Source organism: Dicentrarchus labrax, unplaced genomic scaffold (assembly GCF_905237075.1).
Source record: "Dicentrarchus labrax unplaced genomic scaffold, dlabrax2021, whole genome shotgun sequence".
Lineage (NCBI taxonomy): Eukaryota > Metazoa > Chordata > Actinopteri > Moronidae > Dicentrarchus > Dicentrarchus labrax.
The window spans coordinates 4,306,134-4,328,488 of NW_026136702.1; the positions used below are offsets into that span (position 1 = coordinate 4,306,134).

The 22,355-nt window shown below is 41.5% G+C and overlaps 1 protein-coding gene and 1 long non-coding RNA gene across 13 annotated transcripts; one reads left to right on the forward strand and one right to left on the reverse strand.

The window, feature by feature from the left end:
* Positions 1–34: 34 nt before the first annotated feature.
* lrrfip2 (leucine rich repeat (in FLII) interacting protein 2) lies at positions 35–20,394 on the reverse strand. 12 transcript variants are annotated; one of them, XM_051421628.1, is made up of 27 exons: positions 20,210–20,394; positions 18,917–19,080; positions 13,382–13,468; positions 12,853–12,912; positions 12,107–12,169; positions 11,925–11,963; positions 11,680–11,742; positions 10,844–10,891; positions 10,661–10,729; positions 10,313–10,402; positions 9,693–9,749; positions 9,240–9,293; positions 9,043–9,099; positions 8,435–8,506; positions 7,997–8,110; positions 7,493–7,534; positions 6,119–6,250; positions 5,611–5,682; positions 4,518–4,688; positions 4,309–4,401; positions 3,808–3,900; positions 3,023–3,124; positions 1,778–1,910; positions 1,315–1,485; positions 1,137–1,216; positions 935–1,039; positions 35–849 (listed from the first exon to the last, which is right to left on the reverse strand). In XM_051421628.1, exons 2-27 carry the CDS (start codon positions 19,004–19,006, stop codon positions 739–741), a joined length of 2,268 nt encoding a protein of 755 aa, XP_051277588.1. In that variant the 5' UTR covers positions 19,007–19,080; positions 20,210–20,394; the 3' UTR covers positions 35–738. The 12 variants fall into 12 exon arrangements, with proteins under 12 accessions (XP_051277588.1, XP_051277597.1, XP_051277606.1 ...); XM_051421637.1 differs by lacking the exon at positions 5,611–5,682; XM_051421646.1 differs by lacking the exon at positions 3,808–3,900.
* On the forward strand, positions 17,956–22,291 carry LOC127375648 (uncharacterized). Its single transcript, XR_007887389.1, has 3 exons — positions 17,956–18,041; positions 21,893–21,978; positions 22,094–22,291. It is a non-coding gene; the product is annotated as an uncharacterized LOC127375648 (long non-coding RNA).
* The last annotated feature ends 64 nt before the right edge of the window (positions 22,292–22,355 follow it).

Genomic DNA, 22,355 nt, shown 5'->3' on the forward strand with positions numbered 1-22,355 from the left:
CTTACATGAAAGAAGGAAAACATTGTATACACAGTTCTGTAAATTACACATTTATTTTCAAGAAATCTTTTAAATATTTGAAAAATTTCAATGAAACCGCAGCAGACACTTGGTTCTACATATTTTCAAATAATGACTGCACCTTTTTTTTAAATACATCATTCTGTACCTGTTAAAACAATTACTGTTTCATTGAGCGGTGCAGACCCCCTCCAGTCTCCTAGTGTGAAAAGGCACTTCACTGTGTGAGGGGAAGCCGGGAAGGTGCGGGGCCGGAGCAGCCGTGAGGGTTGAATAGTTAAAAGCAACATTATACTCATTCATGCAACTTATCAAAAAACAAAACAAAAAAAACAAAAAACAAAAGTACAGCCAAGCACCCAACCAGAGAGAAATAAAGTCTCGTGGATAACATGATGTAGTACAAAGCACTGAAAAATTAAGTAGTGACTAGAGAAATTTCCTCAGATGTATCTCCCAGCAACTTTATAGTTTTATTAGTTAAGTTTCTGAGTTATTCCTCCCCAAAAAAAAAAAACCCCTCAATGCTTCCAGGTTTTTAAAAAAGAGACACAGTTCAGCTTTTTGCCTGTGCTACAATGTTTTTTAAAGTGTTTTTTGGTTAGCTACAAATCTTAAAGTGTTACAGCTAAAAATGGAAATGTGCTCCAGACACAATATGGCAGTCAGAGGTCTGAGGTGCGAGTTTAAGGGCTTTTGTGGTGATGCTGCCTTGCCTCACTGCTGCGACAGAAGGGCGTTCCTGTTGGCCTTCATCTTCTCGAGGCGCTTTACTAGGTGGTTGTTGGTCATCTCCATTTCCTCGATCTTATCTAGAGATGTGCGCAGCTGTTGGGGGGGGCAGAGGGGAGACGTTAGCATTCAGCCTGCTGATGTTTTATATTAATATTATATATTAAGTGTGTGTCTTTACCTCTCTTTGAAGTTTCCGTTTTTCTGCTTTAAGTTCGTCTTCTACTTTCTCCGCGTTGTCTGCTGATGCCTTGTACCTGGCCACTTGCCCTTCAAGTCTGTTAATCTGGAGAACGGACACAAAAAGAGAACAATTTGGTGACTTGAAGCCTTAAGACTTGTGAATATTTCTATAATCTAATGTGAACTTCTTTTTCACTTACATTTTGTTCCATTGTACCCATTTCCTGCTCTGCCTTAGAAAGCTTGAACTTGTATTCACTAATCTGTCTGTTGGCATCTCCTACAGAGACAAACGGAAACCAGTGAGTTTAAAAAACAAAAGATGTTCATAATATTTCATGTATGTGCTTATAAAAAAAAATTATAAAGCCAACTTACTCTGCATCTCAATAAAGTGTAGGTCTGTACCGTTCTCAATCCTCTCCCCGTCTGTGTACGCACTGTCCATCTTTGTGTGTTTCTGCCTCTCCTCCTCCAGCTGATTCTTCAGCTTCCTGATCTGAGCCAACAGTTCATCTTTCTCCTCTGCCAACTTCCGTAGCCTGACATCTACAAAACAGCAGGAAAACACATTAAACCGAAGCAGTTTATCATAACAGATGTGCAGAGGAACTGTGTGTGTGTTGTGTTAGCAGGAGGGATATATTTTCTGGAATCGTGTGCAGCAGGTTAGAGTCCTGTTTCTTATTACAAGCGTTGGTGCTTCTAAATACACCTCATCATATCTATTTATTTAGCATCCATATAAACAGTTTATTTAGAGCCTTTAATCAAAACAACTTCTTTAGGTAAACATGTACCAGTGCTGTTCTATGGGACAGACATAATATCCCTGACTCACCCAGTGGGCCCTCTCCTGCAGACTCCAGCACCTGGGCGGCCTCCTGGGAGACCACAGTGATCCCTGAGGACTGAGGCTCATGGTTGACGTCTCCGTTTGGTGTGCCGTCTGGGATAATGACCAGCCCATGTTTCTGTGGTGAGAGCACACACATTGCTTAGGACCGGCTCCACTAGTGCAGAGAGGGTATGCACTGATGTTACTTTCCAAAAAGTAAACACAAATATTACAAAGGTAAAGGCCTCACAATGATCTGTACGACATACTGAACAGTCCGCGTTCTGTGGATGTTGCTGGATAAGCAAGAAAATGTAATCATCATTGTTCCTAGTTTGATCACTGATTGACTATTAAGACTTTATCTTCAAACCTAAAAATAGAAAAGGGAATTCCTTAAGGAAAAATCCTAAATTGGGGGGGGGGTCTGTGGTCAATTTTGCATCTATTGTGGGGGTCCTTGACATGAAACAGTTTGGGAACCCCTGCTCTAAAATATTGGTTTTGTAGAAGAAAATCAGTTATATCAGTAAAGGCCACAACAGAGAGATAATTATGATGAAATTCCATATCAGTGCAACTTAAAAGTTACGTACATATGTCTGCAGTATGTGGCTCAACAATGGGGGGCCTTAACGTTGCATTAACCAAAGCCTTAAGGCACAAACTAAAGACTCTATGTGTCTGGATTTGCCTGGACAAAGTAACAGGAACTTTGGATAGGTTAGTAAAAATACTTTCAATATATATATTAGCAGCCTCACTTTCAGTAAACAAAGCGCTGCCTTATTTCACAATGCTTCTTTCAGCAGTCGATAAAAAGTGACATTCTTTCTGACTCTGTTGTACAATCACCTGCCCAACCACATTCTCTCTGTTTTCCTTTAACATGTGAACCAACAGCAGTAGATACTGACTGCAGGTGTTTGCCACTGTAGGACATTACCGTGGTGACGTCCATGTTCATTGACATCTATAAACAACTACTACACGAGTAATGTGATATAGTGCGCTGTATCCATCGTGCAGTACAGTATAACATGTGCCAAATGAATTATGTAAAACCAGCAGGTAGTGAAAAAGTTGATGAGAAAATAAAATGGAAAGAAAAACAAAGAAGCAGAAGTTAAAGGTACAACACTTTGGCAGCATTAACTGGCTCAGTTCCAACCAAAAGGAAAGTATAAAAAGTAGTTTTGGGGCCAGAAACTCATTCCACCACGCTTGTTTTTGTCTGCTGGGACCTACCTCTCCAGCTTTGGCCTTCCCCTTGATGTCAGCGAGCTCATCTCTGAGCTCATCTCTCTCATTCCTAATGCAATCAAAGTACTCTTTCTGCCTCTCTAGGGCCTGGCCACACGGACGGGAAAAGAGACAAGAGAGAGGAGAAGAGGCAGAGGAGAAGTTGGATAGACTCTGGACAGACATGCAACACCACATGCTACAGCAAGACATCTTCCATACACAGACATGCACTGTGCACGAGGATAGAGAAACAAACACTCAGACGATGACAAGGCTACATGCTCATAGGAGATGTTAAAAAAAGGTTAACAGTTGGTAGAGCACAGGGACTAATGATAGAGTCTGTAAGGAGGTAGAGCTTTTTCACTTTGCAGAAACTACATACAAATAGGATCACTTAGACTTCACGTCTTAACAAATAAACTGATCCACAGGTGGAACCATGCATGTCATGCTAGAATATAAGCACTTCTCTTTAAGCAAAAACTGAAATGTTTTATTATTTTCTCCACACGCTGTCCACTGCAGGCTTTAACAGAGTGCCAGTGCATTGTTAGCTGAAGTTACGGGATCCAAATCGGGAAAAAAAACCTGTTATTTTGACATGCAAAAAAATAAAAAATAAAAATCCAGGCTGTGAATGTGGATGGATCCAGGTTTGTGCTAATGCCTAAGGGGTCTCCATCATGCAGAGACAGCATGAGAGGCAAAAGAGGTGGACGGACGCTAATGTCTGTCCGTCTATTGCCTCTCACGTTCTGTCAGAGCACCCACGTGGGACCTCCTACCCCAATCTTTTTGTCCTTCCAGTTAATCGTTTCCTGCAGGTCAAACACCTCTCTGGTGAGGTCATCTAACTTAGTCTGCATTCGCTGGCTCTCCTGGAGCGGTGAAGAGCAGTACCGAGATGACACAGTACAGGATAAGAACAGAATAGGATAAAATGAATGGAATAAAGACAAAAGATGTGACAATGCACATAAAATACATACAGATACAGAAATGAGGGATAGAAACAGGTGAAACAAGGACAGGAATGACTGATAGTGTTCAAAGTCAGATAGGACATTGAAACAGAGCTAAATGTCAGATGGGACAGAGCAATAGACCGGGAGAGGACCTAGAGGCCGACCAGTGCCAATCAATCCTTATCAGGTTCCTGCAGAACAGAACCTCTGCTGCAGCCTGCACAGAAGCACTAACACCTTTCAAGGTGTTGACAGAATAGCGGTCTGATGTGGTCACGCTGGCAGAAACAGTTTGCTTTTCTAATCCAAGGGCAGCCTTACCTCTATAAGCTCATCTCTCTGGCGGATTCCCTCTTTCAGTTCTTCTTGTTTGTGCTGCAGGACTGTACATGTATGCTTTTGTCTTTCTAGTTCCTGAAATAATAGACAAGAGCATTTTAGCCACAACCCTTGCATATAAGAACGTGAATGAACAGAAACATTTCTGACAGATGTTTTATTCCAGAACTTTTGAGTGACAGATATCTCACCTTTGACTTGTCTTCCAACTCTCTCTTCATCTCAGACATCTGTTCCTCCATTTCCTCTATGACATCCTTTAGTGTGTCCACTTGATAGATGAGGTTGCCTTTGTCGTTGTCCAGCTGTGCGTTCGATACCATGGCTTTTTTATACTTCTCCTCCACCTCTGCAAGTGACTCCTGATTAAGGGTGGGAGTGCGTCAATAAACAGAGTAAACTGATTTAAAGCACAGCTCACCTACATGCACCAGGTGGGCTCTCTGGTATACAAAGAATTAGTTTTAACACGTTCAACACACATTGGCCAAACATACTCCACAAATATTTTCTTATTTCTATATGTAAGACGGAGTAAAAGCATAATTCTGTGCCACATTTTGTGGTATTTTTTTGTAAACAAGTCATTATTTATTACTAATATGTGATGAGCAAGTGGTCAACAGTATGAATGCGTTGAGTCACTTTCAGGAGTGAAACAAGGCAATAGTGTGAAAAAGGGATCTGAAAGAGAGAACTACAAGTAAACCAGGGAACAAGATGATGAAAAGTAATCTAGCTAAAGTGCATTGGCTGAATCAACCTCTACCAAGAACAAGCCAGGAGTCAGATTTGTTAGTAAACTACTCTTATCAATGAAAAAAAAACAAACATACAGTGTCCTTTCAAAGAGAACAGGAAGCTGCTGAAGGTGACCGCAGAGGTCAGGCAGCCAGAAGGCAATCAAACACTGTGGCAATGAAAGCCTGGGTGGAAGAAGAGCCTCAAAATTGAAAGCATGACCATTATCTGTCAGCAGGTGGAGCATTTTAACTCTTCTTACAACTGTGAACGCAGCTGAGTTGTGGGAGTGTCTTCATTTCAGGCAGACAACCAGGGAGTTGGATCAAAACAGGAAGTGAAAGGAAAGGGAGATCATGCAAAAAAAAGGTGGATCATTACGCAATTCAGACTGGGAGAACGCAAAGACACGGCTGTGGTGTTAAGAGCTACAGGAGGGGGGGGGACAGAGGGGTAAATGAGTGGGGAGGCAGGGGGAGTTAGTGATGCCATACTGCTCCCAGAGAACAAGAGAAGGCATGCTGTGAGCTCAAGCCCCTCTACCTTCAGCTCTTTAAGCCCTTGCATGTACCGCCCTTCTACATCCTGAATCTGGTCCTTTAGTTCATAGATATCCTGTAGAGCAGACGGAAGGAATGGTTGGGGTAAACTGGGGCATAAGAGAGGGTGGGGTATCAAGGAGAGATAACAAAAAAAGCGCCCGCGCTGCCATCGGAGAGACAGCCCAGCTGGCATACACATCACCAGCCCACCCAGATACAAGGAACAGCTTCATAGGAAACATGTCACATCCAGTCCTCCCGTGCATACATGAAGAAGCAGACACTTAGAACAGCAAGGAAGAGCACAACAGAGGAAATGCTGTGGGAGGTTCATATGCAGAGGGAACAGATGTATACATACATTGCTCAGACATACAACAGGTGGATTTAATTTATGACAATGTGATGATGAACATCTGGAGGTCACACAATTCATATGCTAGCATTTGTCATCAGTTTATTCACTCGCATGAATAGAAGGGTGAAGCTGTGTGTACTGTACACCTTACCCTAAGTTCACTCAGACTGGTGTCGGGGTCATAGACGCTACCCGTGTCTGTGCTTCCCCGTCGTGACGAGGTGCCACCCAGCGACGCCAACGTGGCTGCCGAGAGGCCGGGGGTCGCACAGCGGGAAGATGGCTGAGAAGACACAGAAGTGGTGCAGAACTCCAGTCAGACACAGATAACAGCGGAGCACAAGGCAACACAACTCCGACATGTTATTCAACACCATCATCTGATCCCGCAGGCAAACAATCCTGCCTGATTCAAATCCTCTTGAGGGAGGTATTGTCACTGTCATGTGCAGAAGTGTATTTTATAAACTTGACAAACAAGCTCACATTTTCCTCAGGCTGTGTGTATAATAGGAAGATAATGCTTCTTTGTTGATGTGTTGTAGTTACACAGTAGCTGCCTAATATGACATAGAAATCAATTTATAGCTCAGTGTTGTCACACGTTATTGTGCATTCATATTTCCATTTTCTTTTTCACTGTGTGGCAGGTGGTAAAGAGACCCAGTGCTCAATATTTGGCATGTCCCAGGGGGGGAATAAAAATAGCACCTGGGACACAAAGACACAGACAGTAGAGAAATGTATCAATACAAATGAAATGATCACAATTTTGCATAATGGAATATATATCATCACCATATCAGGTGTTTACATTTTACAAAATACATACAAAATCAATTATCTATCAATCACACAGAGAGACCAGTGTTGCACGTTTCACTGTCTCACTGTTTCTCTCTGGATCTCTGGGTGAGTGTTTCTATAGCTTAAATGTAAATCGTTTGTTTGAGCTTGTAAATATTTAAACAAACAAACAAAAGAACAGGTTTGCATTTGCACTGCAGATTGCAGTGATGCATTTATTGAGCTGGAAAAATACAAGAAACAGCAACTCGACCAATCACTAAAATAATAATGAAAACAGACTGAGGACAAACACCTAGGGGGATTTCAATGTTGTATTCAAATATACTGTAAGTACAGAGAACAACCGGCATAACTTCCATGGTGGATCAGTGTGAGTTAAGAGTGATGCATGTTACTGAAACAACATTATTAAACTATATTAAATATGTAGAATGAAATAAAAATAACATCTATTTGGGACAAGAGGAGTTGCAGGACACTTAGGAAAACATTTAATTTCAAGCCTTGACTAGACCACAAAAAACAAATGTATCTAGCATTACTGTGGTCTCCACATAGCCCTGGTGTGTATTTACATTCTTGAGGAAATCTACTTCAGCGGTTTCTATATGTAGCTGCTGAGTTGGTAAAAAAGACACCACAACTCCTTGATGAAAACCTATTTGGTGCTTGGTAAGGATTTTGAGTGAATAAAGTAAAATAATGGTGCACTCACCCGACTATAATCTGTATACTGCTTGTCACATTTTTCATCCAGCTGAAAGAAAGAGAAGAAATATTATAAAATGAGATACAGAATATCTGGAGAACAAGCGTCCTGCGTCGTCATGCTTGGAGCCATTTCCTCATCTGTAAATCAGGGAGTTAGTCCAGAAGTTAATATGAGTTTGTGATAAGTGCTGCATGTTCACAGATCAGAAGGAGTTGCCAAGCAAATCAAACACTGAGTGAATCACACATCTCCATTAAAAGAAGATACCTTTTCATCAAAAGTCCATGCTGCTGCACACTGCAGCCACATCCACTTCAACTAACTTTATTCCACTCAACTAATTTATAAAAAGGTTGTCAATGAAAAAATAAAAAAAAACAGACTGTGGGATGAGTTTTGAAAAACAAATGTTATTTTTAATTCATGCACCAGTTATAAAACAACGCATTCATTGGTGTTGCACTGCAATTCCCAGCACACTGTTGTGAACTTAGCTTAGCCACTTACAGTGTCCAGATCTGGAATGCTCAAATCATCGAGGTCAGACACAATGCTGCCTCTTCGGTTGGAGCGGCTGAAATAATCAGCAGCCGACTCACTAATGTCCGAGAAGTCAGACGACTGTGTACACCACACACACAGGATGAAGAGGATAGAAATAGAGGCAGAGAAATAAAGAATAACAAGAGGGCCAAAGAGTAAAATTCATCAGAGAGGGTAAGGACAGAAGGAAAACAATGACATCATATACAGCCTGAGATCAATCAAGGTCAAAAAGATTTTACAAATCATGATGATGGGATGATGGCTGATACTCTTACGCAGTGCAATGAAATAAAATAATCTCTTGAACAAAGCTTTGATAAACTAGAACAACAATTGTGTGACTACTGTGACAGAACTGCATGAGTCTAGATTTTCTACAGTCCAATCCCTGAGGCTCACCACACTGTCCCTACGGCCTCTGCTGACGCGCTCCTGGGACACGCTGCTGACAGTGTCGTCATCTGAGGAAGACTGAGAGGAAAACGCACACATACATAGAAACACACACACACACATGATGAGGAGCCAGAGTAATGTAGGATGGCTGCATGCCCAAGGCTTTTTCCTGACACACACACACACACACACACACACACACACACACATACATAAACACACTTCTTGTTCAAACAGTAAACATCCAGTAGCGGTCTCTGTATTAAACAGATTATTGGATTACCATGTAAGTAATGCCAATTCATGCAATTAAGATAATTCTGTCAAATGCACCAACTGGAGCCAAGTCAGATAAGACAACCTTGCCACAACATATTATCCTGCACAGCACTGCAGAACTAAGTATTACTTCACACACTTTAATGTCAATCAACGATGCTGTTCCCTAATGCAAGCTGTAGCCGGTCTGATATTGGGGATCAACATTGTCCCTGAGAGGAAGAGGGGCCTGGTGCTCGGAGGGGACGAGGGGAAGCTTGTTAGTTGTGGGCATCCCTGTGTGTGTGTGGTGTTGACATCATGCAGGGTGGCGGTGTTTTTAAGGTGCTCACCACAGGGCTGCTGCGGGTGGAGCTGGCTCCAGAGGAGTACCAGCTATATTCAGAGGGCTGTGGATGAGGGGGGAACAGGAGGAGGACAGGATAGGGGATCAACATGAAGACAGACGTTAGGCCACAGGCATAACAGTAAGCTGCTGTGGTGGGGAACATTGTTGAAACGCTGTTTGACAAACATTCGAATGACTTACAGCTTTTGAACTGTACCCCGAGCCATAAAGAGCGGTGTCGTCGTAAATAGAGGCCTGAGGGCACACGTGGGAGACAATGCAGGACTCAGCAAAACACAAGAGAGAGCATAAATCTTTAACGCCCTAACTAAGTAGGTTGAGTAGAATAACTTTCTCTGGGTCATGCAATAAACAGAAACTCTCTGTATTTCCAACATCAAGTAGGCCATTTGTTTCAGTGTTGTACAACAAAAGGCCCGGCTTCATGCAAACTCCAGCCTTATCTATGTGACGCACAAATCTCTGGCCACCGTCAAGTGCTCAAGAGTGTCTAGGAGCTAAATATAAGCAGTCCCAGCTGCCCTGGGCATCCTATCAGATGAATGTGGACACAAGAGAGGGGGGAAGGTCTACTTCTGAAGGTAACTAGAGGTATGCAGAGAGATGCTGGCCACTCAGTGGACAGAAACTGACCGTGCTGTAGCTGCGAGTCAGCCCCGTGCCAGTGGTGGAGGACGAGGAAGTGGTGGCCTGTCAGAGAGGAGGGGAGCAGGGAAATGTTTAGAGGACAGAGGAAAGCTGTAGTGGGAATGTGAGGTGGAGGGAAACTAAAGAAATGCAGCAAGTGGAAACAGGATGAATGTTTTGCTGACCCTGTAGTGTTTAGGGTCAAAAGTGTTGAGTGGAGAAGTGAGGTCAGGTGACAATGTCCCTATAGACTGTTTCAATTCTGCAGGAGCACCACCTCTGTCAGTCAGTGAGTGCTTTACATAAATTCAAATGATCACAAGAACTGTTTTAGAGTAGAGAGATCTCATCTCAAAGTCAAACTTTGGATTTCTGTGACAGACAAGGGACCATCAGCTACAACAGCTAAGAAACCCAAACGATCTTTGCTTTGATGCTTCTATAACACAAACTAAAACCCCTCATTGCCATTATATAACAAATTTGTTAGGCATATACAAATAAACTAGACCATGCAGATAGGAATATACTGCTTCAACTGGCTCTGGTTTCACTGAGTGTCCTTTAACCACATCAGTCTGTGTATAAAGGGTTGGAAGTTGCACAGCACTGGCAAGAGGACCAACCCGAGGCTGATAGGTGGAAGTGGAGGAAGAAGGAGTTGCTTTGGTCTTCGTTAGGCTGGTGTAGTTCCTTTGATCATGGTACAGTCCAGTCTGGAAGGGTAGCAACATAATATATGACCCTCAAATAAACAACAACATAACACATTTTATTCTCAAGTGGCAGACTATTTAAGACACATTCAACACGGCTTGGCCAACATCTATGTGACGGCTCACAAGACAGTGAATAGTAAAGCTCATCAGGGGTAAAGACAGTAAATCACCACCGCAAGCCACTCTGATTAGTCAAAACTGCCTCCATGCTTAAGGCTGTAGCAAAGACATCGTCACTAAAAGGAGTACACTGACCAGCAGGTCCTTCTTCGAGGAGCTGGATGAGGCCTTTTTATGGCCATGCAGGTCACTGTACACAGAACTCTGTCCAGCCCAGGGAAAAAAAAAGTGTAAAATAAAACAACAACACTAAAATGAGACAAAAGGTGAAAAGCGTAGAGGCAGTGATAAACAGATGACCATCCCATAGGTACATACAGTGGAGCGGGAACTCTTGAGGGTGGAGCTAATGGAGTGGCCATCAGACTGAAGAGAGAACAGGAGTCACAAGAGTTATGATCAGAAGATGACCAAACATCTGAGGTGTTAGGTTGCTGTTAAGTCTGCACCGGCAGCGCACTGTCACTAACACTAGCTCAGCAGCTTAGTTGTTCAAAAGGTTAAGTAATCCAACACAGCAACTGATCAAGAAAGCCATTTCTTTTTCTACACCTTGCCAAGGCCACAGGGAAGGAACAAAACCATTTGTCAGTGGCACTCTGTCCATTACGATGGTTATGTGATGTTATTAAGTGAAGAAAAATATGTTGGAAATGCAGAATCAGCCTAAACTTTAACTTTTTTTGTATCACCTGCAACAAATGCAGAGATTCCCTTCACAATCCTGTTGAAAATAGCTATAGCCAATCTGTTTCTGTGTCCACAGTGTTCAACAGATTCTAGCTGTCCAAATGTCTTGTCATGGTACAATCCATCAAAATCACACAGCAACACATCCAAGAATGATACAGGGAGAAATTTAATGTGGGAAAGCATGTGAAACAGATGTCTCTCTACAGTAACCTCAAAGCTATTTCTCGTCTTGTATCATTTTGTGGGGTCACTATCGACCTTTTTAAAGGCGCAGTGATGCCGAAAATAAAATAAATAAAGAAAGAAAATACTGGGATATACAGCAAAACTGCCACAATCTTAAAAAATACTGTGATGCACATTTTTGGTCATACCACCCAGAACTACCAGGTATTCAATCAGTTTGCCAAACTCCACATAAATATACATCATGCTCTCACACACATGCACACACAACGCACCAAGGCATCTTTTCTACGGGAACTGGATCGACTTCCTACGTCACGTATTCCTGATGAGGTTGACTTTAAATTAAAAAAAAAAAAGACAAAAGAAAACATAAGGAGAAAAGTATTTTATGACCCAAAGGAACCAAATAAAAGTATTTCAAGTGCTTTTCAAACAAGAACAATGGCCTTCACACATCAGTGTGCCCCTATGAGAGTGCAGCTTTAATAAAACTGGCAGGGCTGTATTATGTACGCACCCTGTAGCTGCGGACTGACATGACATCATCATCCAGCCCCTGTTGATGTGGAAACAAAGAGTCACAGCAGAAAAGCAGACAGAGAGGAACATGGGTGATGAGAGATTAACTGCAGGATTAAAAGAGAAAGACGAAAGGAAATACAGGCAGACGAAGAGGAAGTGTGTGGGGGAGATACAGACCCGGCGATGACGACTGCTGGATCTACTACTACTAGTAGAGGATCTGGCTTTTTCTGTGTCAGCCTGGAGTAAGGAAGGAAAGTTGGTAAAGATTATAGAGTGAAAGTAAGAGAGGCTCAATCACAGGGGTGCGTAAGGTCACTGCAATTCTCAACAGTTGCTATGCAAAGCTCAAACCATGCAAAACAACGTCTGTCATCATGTTTATAACCAAATGGATGTCATAAACATTCGCAAATGTTATCCTCTTAAAGTACCACAGCGAGATTAATGATATACAAGAACAGCTAATATACTGCACATTTTTGTCTCATCTGTTCTTTTAAAAAAGCAACATAAGAGCACACAATAAAAAAGCTCTCTGCTTCTCTCTACTGTGTCGACACACCAACACACATACAGGTTAATTCCATGCAAGAGTTGTCCATTAACATCCAAAAGCATCCATCATTTCTGAAGTAGCCGGAGGTTGGAGGAGTAGAGCTAGACGTCCAAACCACCTTCTTGCATGCAGACTCACACACCCTAAATAAAGTCAAAGGCCAATGCTTGCTCTACAAATACACGCAGTCACAGATTTTGGTGTCTCCAAAGCAAATACACTGCTGAGGCATATTTCCGCAGTGAGGTACAGCGCAGTCTGTGAGTCAAGTGTAGCTAAATGGTCAGGGTTGACTGGGGCTCAATCCCACACAACAGGCTGTTAGTGGAGTGAGAGGCTGCAACACGCTCTTGCGCTCGCCTACCATCCACTGGTGGATCTGACCCCATTTTCTGTTGCTACCACTGGATGAGTGGTAAGAAAGCTGGACAGAGGGAAGAAGTGCCAGGAAAAACATACAATCATACTTCACTAAAAACAGCTGAAACGTAAAAAAAAATAAAATAAAAAAAACTGGGTGACATTTGCTGCAAGAATAGAACTTTTGGTTTCATCTGTGGACATGCAGCACTTTCATTTTTCTTTCTGTGGGTATATTTTTGTGTACGAAATGTCAGATTAATCCTTAAGAAATTCTTCCAAAGGGCATAAAGCCAAACAACTCCTCTGCACCAGCGACTATGGTTGCAGATGAGCAGCTGGCGAGTAAGTTACTGTAGTAACAAGGCATAGTTAATGTAAAAACAACCAATAAAAAGAAAAACAGAGGACAAAACAATATCCATGTTTAATCCACAGATGATGTGTGTTGAGAGCAACAGTTATGGGGCATTACAATAGCTTGACTGACGCGTTGAATAATGGTCACAGTGCATATTTGCCAGCCGTTATACCTCTTTCTGCTGCCGTTCAAGTTCCCTCATTCGAATGTCCCTGGCCTCGGCCCGAGCCGCCCTCTTCGCTGCCAGCCTCGCCTCCGCCTGTGAAACACAACATGAACACACTTGTTAGCCATGAATGGAAACTCGTAAAAAAGGTGCCTTTCACTGAGGACACGCCCCAATGAGTGCAAGGAATAAGCATAAGGAAGGGGATTGCCTCAATCAAACAACAATTACACAGCCCAATTCACAGGAGTTTATTTCAAGTCGTGTTTCCTGTGAGAGAAAAGAGACAGTGGAAAGTGTACACATGGGTTGAGTTCATTTCTGCACAAATGCTTAAGATTGGTTGTGAAAGCCTATGAGAGCATAGCTTTTCACTAGCTGATGCCTAATTAACCTTCTTATGATGAGGTTGACTTTATGGAAGTTCTGCATTGATTAAAAAATAAACCTCAGCGTTGTTAACAAATCAAAAATAAAATGGTTTTGTAATGTACAATCTAGATTAGAGGACAGACATGTACAGCATCAGAAGAACGTGCAGATCTAGAAGTATTTGCATGCAATAGTTAACGCTGCCTCTTCCTAAAAACAAGCACATATTCAAAACAACAGACCACACAGTTTTAGTGACTCACACTGGGATTAAAGCACTTAACCAAAACAAATACAACCCGGTCGATAAATCAGCCAGGTTGACTTGAATATAAGCACAAGTGTACAGGGATCACTGCACATAACGGCTGATAAATAACAAGAAACTGTGCTACGGAAATCCCAAAAATATATTAAGTGTGTTATTTTAGAAGAGTTACTCAATTACATGTAGTATTTTATCCACCAGAGAGCACTGACAAGTTTATCTTTCAACTGTAAAAAGTTCCACTCAGTACATATCTTGGTCTTTAATAAACAGATTTAAGGCCCCCTTCCTTTGAACGTATATATATATATACAAACATAAGTTGATATATTGTCTCATCTCTGTTCCCAATATTCAAAAAAGAAAAAAAAAAAACCTCAAATAACACCAGCCTAACAAATCCATCAACTATCGGGCTCTAATATGAACGGGATGCCCTCACTGACCAGTTCATCCGTGAGCCAGAGGGCTGTAGTCCTGTCCAGAGTGAGTGCTTGGGATGCCTCATCAACAACAACAACAACATGTGCTAACCATCAGTTTCAGGAGGAATGATTAAAAGACCTCATGGGGCACATGCCAGTAGCGGACAAACTGACGGAGAAGTACAGTATCGACAGGGAACAAAGTGAGTCACAATACTGTGGTTCTGCTCGGTCTGTAAACATGGAGGTGATTTCACAATATCAAACTAGCTCAACCCTATAAAGTACAAACAAATCGAAGTCAAAGCCAAACATAGCCCAATAAAATCTCCTCTGGGGGGGGAAAGTGCGAAGAGTCATCACACAATTTCCCCCCAACTGAGTCAGAATATGAACAGGAGCTAATTTTAAAGACCACTTCAGCAGAAGGAGCTAATTTAGGCGAGCCAGTACGCAGCCCTGAGGAGTCACACAGGTGACTATGTAGACTATCCTCCCATTAATACCAATTACATTCCGTACGTGCTCTGAAACTGAACATCCCACCAACAGAGAATGGCACACTTGCTCACGGAGGCTAGCCCTTTATCTCTAACTAAAAGACAGTCCATAAATACAGTGCGTGGTTCGTACAGTATCTCACTGCAGACAAACACTGTCAGCATTCCAGCAATTTCTTATCTGCACTGCCAGAATAGCCCGCCTGTGGGTATAGACTATTCCTGTTTCAATAGCAGCCTGGGGAGAATAAAAACTGTTTTAAAGTAATGTCAAACAACCACCCAAATCCAGGTTCTTCTTACCTGCACACTTTTTTTTTACAGTTTTGTGTAAAAGCAAATTGTTAAACCTAGTTATAAACATTTTAAACCCAGGAAAACACACTTGTGGCTGAGGTTGTGGTAGAGTTTAATAGTAGGAGGAAGTAACCTGTTCTTAAACCTATGGTTTTTCGGCTTATCAGTATAACAAACATCTTGTTTCACAGTGATAAGATACCTTAACTTAACTTCCCAAGATAGGCAACGAGTGAAAACCATGACCCAGAGAGATGCAGTTGGTTTGGGTTAATGAGTGAGATCCATCTATAACCATGGCATAAAAATATGCATTTTTAAGTAGCTAATACACAAATCATCCCTTATAGATGTGAACAAAGAAATATCATTAAATGACTTTTCGAGTGTGTAAATAAGTTTAATATGTAAATACTGACGCTTAGGTTAAAGGCCATGTGGGACATTTCTGTAACCATTTCCGAAGGCCGCTCTGTGTAAATCTGGAGTCTAACTGATGGTCATACAATGAAACATGCTTTGTAGAAGGTGAAAAAAGAATTAAAGTTGCGAATGTGTGAGGAGAGCAAATGAGAAAGCCAGAGAGACGGCTGGCTCTGTACTCTGCACCTGTTGAGCTGTCTGACAGTGTGACCTGCTCTGCACAGCAGCACAGCTGAGCTCTCTGTCTCTGTCCTATCTATAGCCTGGCCCATCCGGCCCCAGCTCTCTGACAGCCATATCATGGGAGGGTAACCTGAGCAGCAGAAGTTCACCATCAAACACACCTCCACCACTCTGGGCAATCAGAGTCCAGCGATTCAACATGAGATCACCTGGAGCACCTGACTGCACACAGTGAGAATATGATGTACCAGCTAATAGTCCAGTTAGGGTAGTTCCAATCAAATGTAAGGGATTTGCTGCTTTACCTGTTTTATATCATTGTAAGTTCTATTAAAGATTACTATTTGGGATTTTTGGACCATTGGTCAGGAAAAAAAAACAATTTGAAAACATCTGGGCTCTTGGAAATTGTGAATAGCTGCAAAGTTCAAAAACGTAATCAAGAGATTAATCAATAATCAAAATAATCAACAATATTCCAATAAATCAAAACTGAAATAAAACATGCAGTATCCAACAAATAATGAAATAAAACAAAACAACAACTAGTAAGTGGAGAAAGACATCTGCAGTTCATTACTGTGATTAATCACTGTGATTAATATTGCTGCATTGATTACCTCTGTACTATGAAAATGAAAAAGATTTCTGAGAAATAAGCGTACAATGGGTATACTAAATAGAAGGCGCTGATATGTAAACTGAATACTTTAAAATCCCCAATAATAAATACATTTGTAAATGCAGAATTTTATTTAGCAACAATCTCTGGCAGTTCAAACAACAAATACTCGTCAATATCATCACCACAAAGCCAGCATACTAGGGTATGTACAAACTACGTATGAAAGAGCTCATAAAAACAGCTAAATTTGTTAAAATACACGGACAGCTTTAAAAATTGGTCAGTACAGTCCCTCTAGGTGCTAATGACTAACCTTCAGGTCTTTTTTCTGCGACAAATTACACCCAATGGATCCTTGTGTTATTATATAAAGTATTAAAAACCACATTATCAGTTGGATCAAACAGTCCTGGCCCACTAATTGTTGACAGACTCTGTTATATATCCTTTATTCTCTGAAGGCAAGACGGTCTCCTAACCATACACGGAAAAATAAAAGTGTGACACTTGACTTGATATCACAAATGAAATCATATGGACTATGAACTATAGCTTCCACAAAACAAAATAAAAAACCACACACCCTCTGTATACTGAGGAAAGTCAATGATTGCCTTGTTCAAGTACCATTAGGTCCCTTAGATCCTAATCTAAAGGGACACCGGGTATGAGATGATCATCTAATTCTAACCACTGTCAGATTTGTAAGCACGCTGCTGGTATTCAAAGGGACTGACTACCCAGAAACGCAAGACGCCTCAGAACTCGGCTGGTGACGGTGCAGGCTCAAATTCACAGTCATTCTCAGCAGTGATCCGTGCCAAGCGCAGGCAGGCAGGCAGGCTGTAACTTTTCTTAATCAGGCACAGACAACGCGAGGCAGAAGCTGCAGTGTTTTGAAGATTTGTTGAGGAGGGGTGGTGATGTGTAACAAGTTAGACACTGACCCCTTGAACTCCCTGCACAGTTGATCTAATCTTTGGTTTGCTCCACAAAGAGATTCAGATTTAGGACCTGACTGGGAGGGTCAGATGACTCATGTTTCTATGATCGGCCTGCATGACTATAAAGAGAGCAAATGGAGCCTTGTGCTTAGTGCCCAAGAATGAGGCAGTGAACAGCTTTCAAACAGCACAGATGAAGCATTCTTAAGATTCACCAAAAGGCAAAAAAAAAGATTGATTTGTTCAGTGCTACAGTGCTACCTGTAAAAGCAAGAAATCATTTGACCTGACAAGAAGCCGTCACAGAAAATCCGCAGACAATTTGCTACTATTTCACCTTTACCAACCAAACATAAAAATACCTTTAAACTGTGAAAAATAATCTTCGTAGTTCATGCTGTGAGCCACCCCATTCTCAAGAAAGGCAAAGGAATGACAGCCCTGCTGTGGAACAAAACGGAATAATCCCAGGGCATGTCGTTACAGGCTAGGCAGCTTCTCTCCTCTGCCCGTGTTTTTCCCCCTCCAAACAAAAACACTACAAGTCAATCTCCCTGTGGTCCAAACCAGCTGTCTCCACTCGAGTGGGCTGAAACACATGTGGATATTCAGGTTCTGCTGGTTAATTTGTAAGTATACGCTTCAGACACAACTTTGACCACTACGTTTCAAATGAACATCATTTATTGCGTAACAGATACATGTTTCTCTCCCAAGTTGAGTAAAAGCCTGGGTGTTGAACGATTAATTTGGGAGTAGACCTAAAGTTTGACACATTACGCATTATCTGCCAGGCTGCATTAAAATCTGAATCCATCCCAATATTTAAAAAACTGTCAAAGCAACAAGTCCTTAAGTTAAATGCTATTAGAGTTACGCAAAGTTGACTTATTACCATCCAAACTTCTGACAAAAGCAAACAATATCTGCAAATATCTACAAAAAAAGCGTTAATATAAAAACAATGCCAAATCTAATCCTTATAGTTCTCTCCTTAAAATAATTACTTAGAAATGGATCACACCTTTGACAAGCATAACGTTTAGAAGGTGATCACAGCATGTTTCTCTGGTTTAGGTAATGATAATGACACAACATGGACTACAGGTACAACTGAAAACAGCCTACATACACATCAACATTTTCCGGCTTTGGCGATATAACATTTCATATGGGTTTTAGTTTAAAAGGTTTCTCTTTCAGCCATAATGCTGTGTCAGCCAGTCATATAAGTGCTGATAATGGTTTCAACTGTCTACTCACGTTCCCTTTATCCTCAAATGTGATTGTGCTGCAGCCCATATTAACAACATCTGGGATTGATAAAACAATCTTCTACCCATGTTTAAAGAGCCCACTATCCGGATGAGGATAAACAACAAAATGTGAGCTGTGTAAAATCATATAAGCATCGATTAAGCAATGCACGAATGGATGGTAGCATTGATCCATGCCAGTTTGCTCCAAAATGGGAAGAAGTGTGTGATGGGGAGTTTGAACTCACCTCTCGGGCAATGCTACTCAAAGCCTCATCCTCTGCCGAGAACCGATCTTTCACAGGGGCTCGCTTTCTACCAGAACCTTGTGTCCCCATGTTGCCTCTGCAACCGTAGCAGCTCCACCGGTGATGTACGAGTCCAGAGAATACACAGAACTGTATGCAAATGCCTAGAGAAAGAGAGAGAAAACAAAACTAATTTTAACAGGGGCTGTAAACAAAAGCCATGTGTTGGAATAATCTGACAAAACGCATGAGGGCTGTCTCCAGTTTCAACGACATTTCATTGTGCGAGGTTTAATGCACGCCACTCTCACTAACAACCCATACAGTCTCTTTCTTACCACAGAAACAGACAGTCTCTCATGTACGGCACCTACAATGGCTTCGGATAAACAGTTGTGGCTGACATGCAGGGCCACTGCAACCCTATAAATAAACATATGAACATAACATTCCCATAAACAACAGCTAATGGTGTCCACAGCAGGGAATGATACTATCATATGTTGTTTTTTTTTTTTTATGTTTGTTCACTGCTGAGGCTTTTTGCATTAACAGCTGGTGAGTTAGTGCTGCTCAGTGTTTAATGGACATTCAGATAATATCAAAAGTTAGCAGACAGACAAAAGAGCAACTCTCGCTGGCTGGTAAAGACAGGAGGGGGGAGGAGGGGGGAGGAAACGCCTAGTTCAGGACCCGACTGAGTCAAAGCGAGGGCATGAGCACTGCTTTAAGATGACCCCACGTTAAACCCTGTGGACTTATAATAAATATATATATATATATATAAATATAAATAATGAAACCAGTCTGACCAGCTCTCAGAAGAAACGTCCGGCTTTGATTAAGCGACTGGGAGAAGTTACCATTAACGTCAGCTACCCAACTTCACACTAACTTACTGCAGCGTTAAACACCCCATTCACCGAAACCTTACATTACTGCCCCTCTACACCCGCTAGCTGCCCATTAGAGGGAGGGGGGGGGCAATAGATATTAACTACCACGGCTAGGTTAAAGCTAAAGTTACACTGCCCTGTTAGCGTTAGCCAGCTCACTGATAAGCTAACTAGCTGACTCGCATTTCGTCCTCCCGACATTAAAAAGTTTTTTGTTCTTACTCCGCCGAACAAAAGCGGACATATCCCCCCCCCCAACACCACGGCTATCTCTCTGTGAGGTTAGCTGATCGGGTTGTAGCTGGGTGGTTAGCCTGGATAGCCAGTGGGGGCTAACCGAGAGGCAAGCTGGCATCGACCCCACCACCACCACCTAGAAACAAACACCCAGCGTTACCTTAGCGACACCGTCAAACAACCCGCGGTGCTACCGAGGTGTGCTCCCTGTTCTCCTGCAGGTTTTAAGGGAGAGCCCACAGATTGGTGGTGTTTTTTTTCGTCCACACTGACAGCTGTCATCAGTCCGCCCTCCCTGCGCCGCTCTCCGCTGCCCCACTTCCACACTCACTGGTCGGCTCCGGGAAAGGTCCCGGATGTTAGGGTGTGATGGTGCCTTCACGGGGCGTCGGACACATCAGACGTCAACCGCTTTAACTGACTGGAGAGTGTTTTTTTTTTTTTTTTCCATTGAGTGATACTTAATAGTCCCTATTTAACTACATATGAAGTGACTTTCCAGTATTCGGGTTTTTTAGGGGCTGACAGCATGGAAACTGCTGTAATGAGTACTGACGCACACTGCTGGTAGTATTATTCATACTATATAAAGACTGTAATGCCATTTCTAGCTTCTTTCAATGCTCTCATCGGACACCCAATTTGGATACATGATTCTTATTGCTGTGATTGCTTATTAAGACATTAGTTTAGTATTTTTAAAGTAATAAATATGATTTGCACATGTACAAATAGACACAGGCTTACCATATTCTACATTATTGTATATAGAGTTGCTATTTTTTATATTCTATTGTATTATATTATGTATTTTATTGTTTTTACTCTTCCTCCTGTACTGCTGTGCCAATTTGAATTTCCCCCATGGGGGATTAATACAGGAACATCTAATCTTATCTGAGTTCTACTTATAAGGGGTTTTAAGTCTTTACAACGACAGAATCAAATATATACTTGTGCGAAGCATTTAGCAGCCTCTGTATGAACAACAGAAGGTGAATAATTATAATCTGTAAAAAATGTAATTGGCTGTGAACATCAGTCAGTTTCCCCCTCTGTTTTTCCAGGTTATTTTTCCAATTAAGTGAATTAGGTAGCCTTACTATGAACTCACCTTGGCGTTAGAGCTTTCTTGTTTTAGAAGAGAAGCCTAATGTTATACTGTATTTCAAATTAATTAATTATTTTAGGTATAGGTAAAGGTATATACCATATAACAGAAAACCTACCACCTACATAAAATATTGAATATAAGCATAAGCATATTTAGTTTGTTCCGTAGAGCATAGAGCATCATTTTTCATATTCTTTAATTGAATGCATTTACAGTACAGCACCACATTTTGTTTTGTAGTGCAGGTCAAAATTATCCTAGTTCTTATAATATTTTATCCCTATAATAACATATAAAGCAAACAATATTCTATATTGCCAACTAACAATAGCAATATAGCGTATAAATAAAATAAAATAAAAACACAACCCTTGTCTTTTGACACAATCTGTTAGCTGTATCGGCTATTTACCTTTTGTCCACAAGAGGGCAGTGGAGGATAAAACATTTTTCTTGTGTGCTCGTGTGAAATGGCATACTAGCTATATTCAGCATGTAAATGGATATGCTCATCAAAATAAATCACCATAAATCCAGCATGCAGGTTCCATGATGATATTTAAAGTGTAGAACATTGTGGCACATTAAAAAATTGCAGTCTGACATAGATAATGATAATTACAGGATAGAAATCAGTGCACAGCAGAATAACTTCTGTTACAGTATAATCAATGCAATCAGTAGCAATATATATATGCATATATTATCTTTTTTGCATTTTGTTTTTAGGTGGCAGAGCACTTGCTCGAGAGATTTTCATACGGGACCTACATGGGAAATCCCTGATTGACACCCATAACACAGGTTGCGTGCAGGTAAACACACACTAACACACACCCACACAAGCAGTTGCTGTATTATTCTCCCTCATTCCAGGAAGCTAATGACTGTTTTGTCTCTGATCACCCCTCTCCTTTTGCTACCTTGCAGACAGACTTTACTGGAGTCTTAACCCAAAGACACCATCAGCCATACAGTCTCCAAACTACCACTCCTGGTAAACTTTCCATGTAGTCAGCACTAATTAACCACATTTCACAGTCATAATGATAAAGGATCCCATCTAAATCGACAACAGATGCACCGCACTGCGTTCAGTTACGCTGCTGCTGATTAAACTGCTGACAGAACAGATAGTCTTCACATGAAAATGGAAAATAAATATTCTGTTAACTTACATAACATTGTGAAG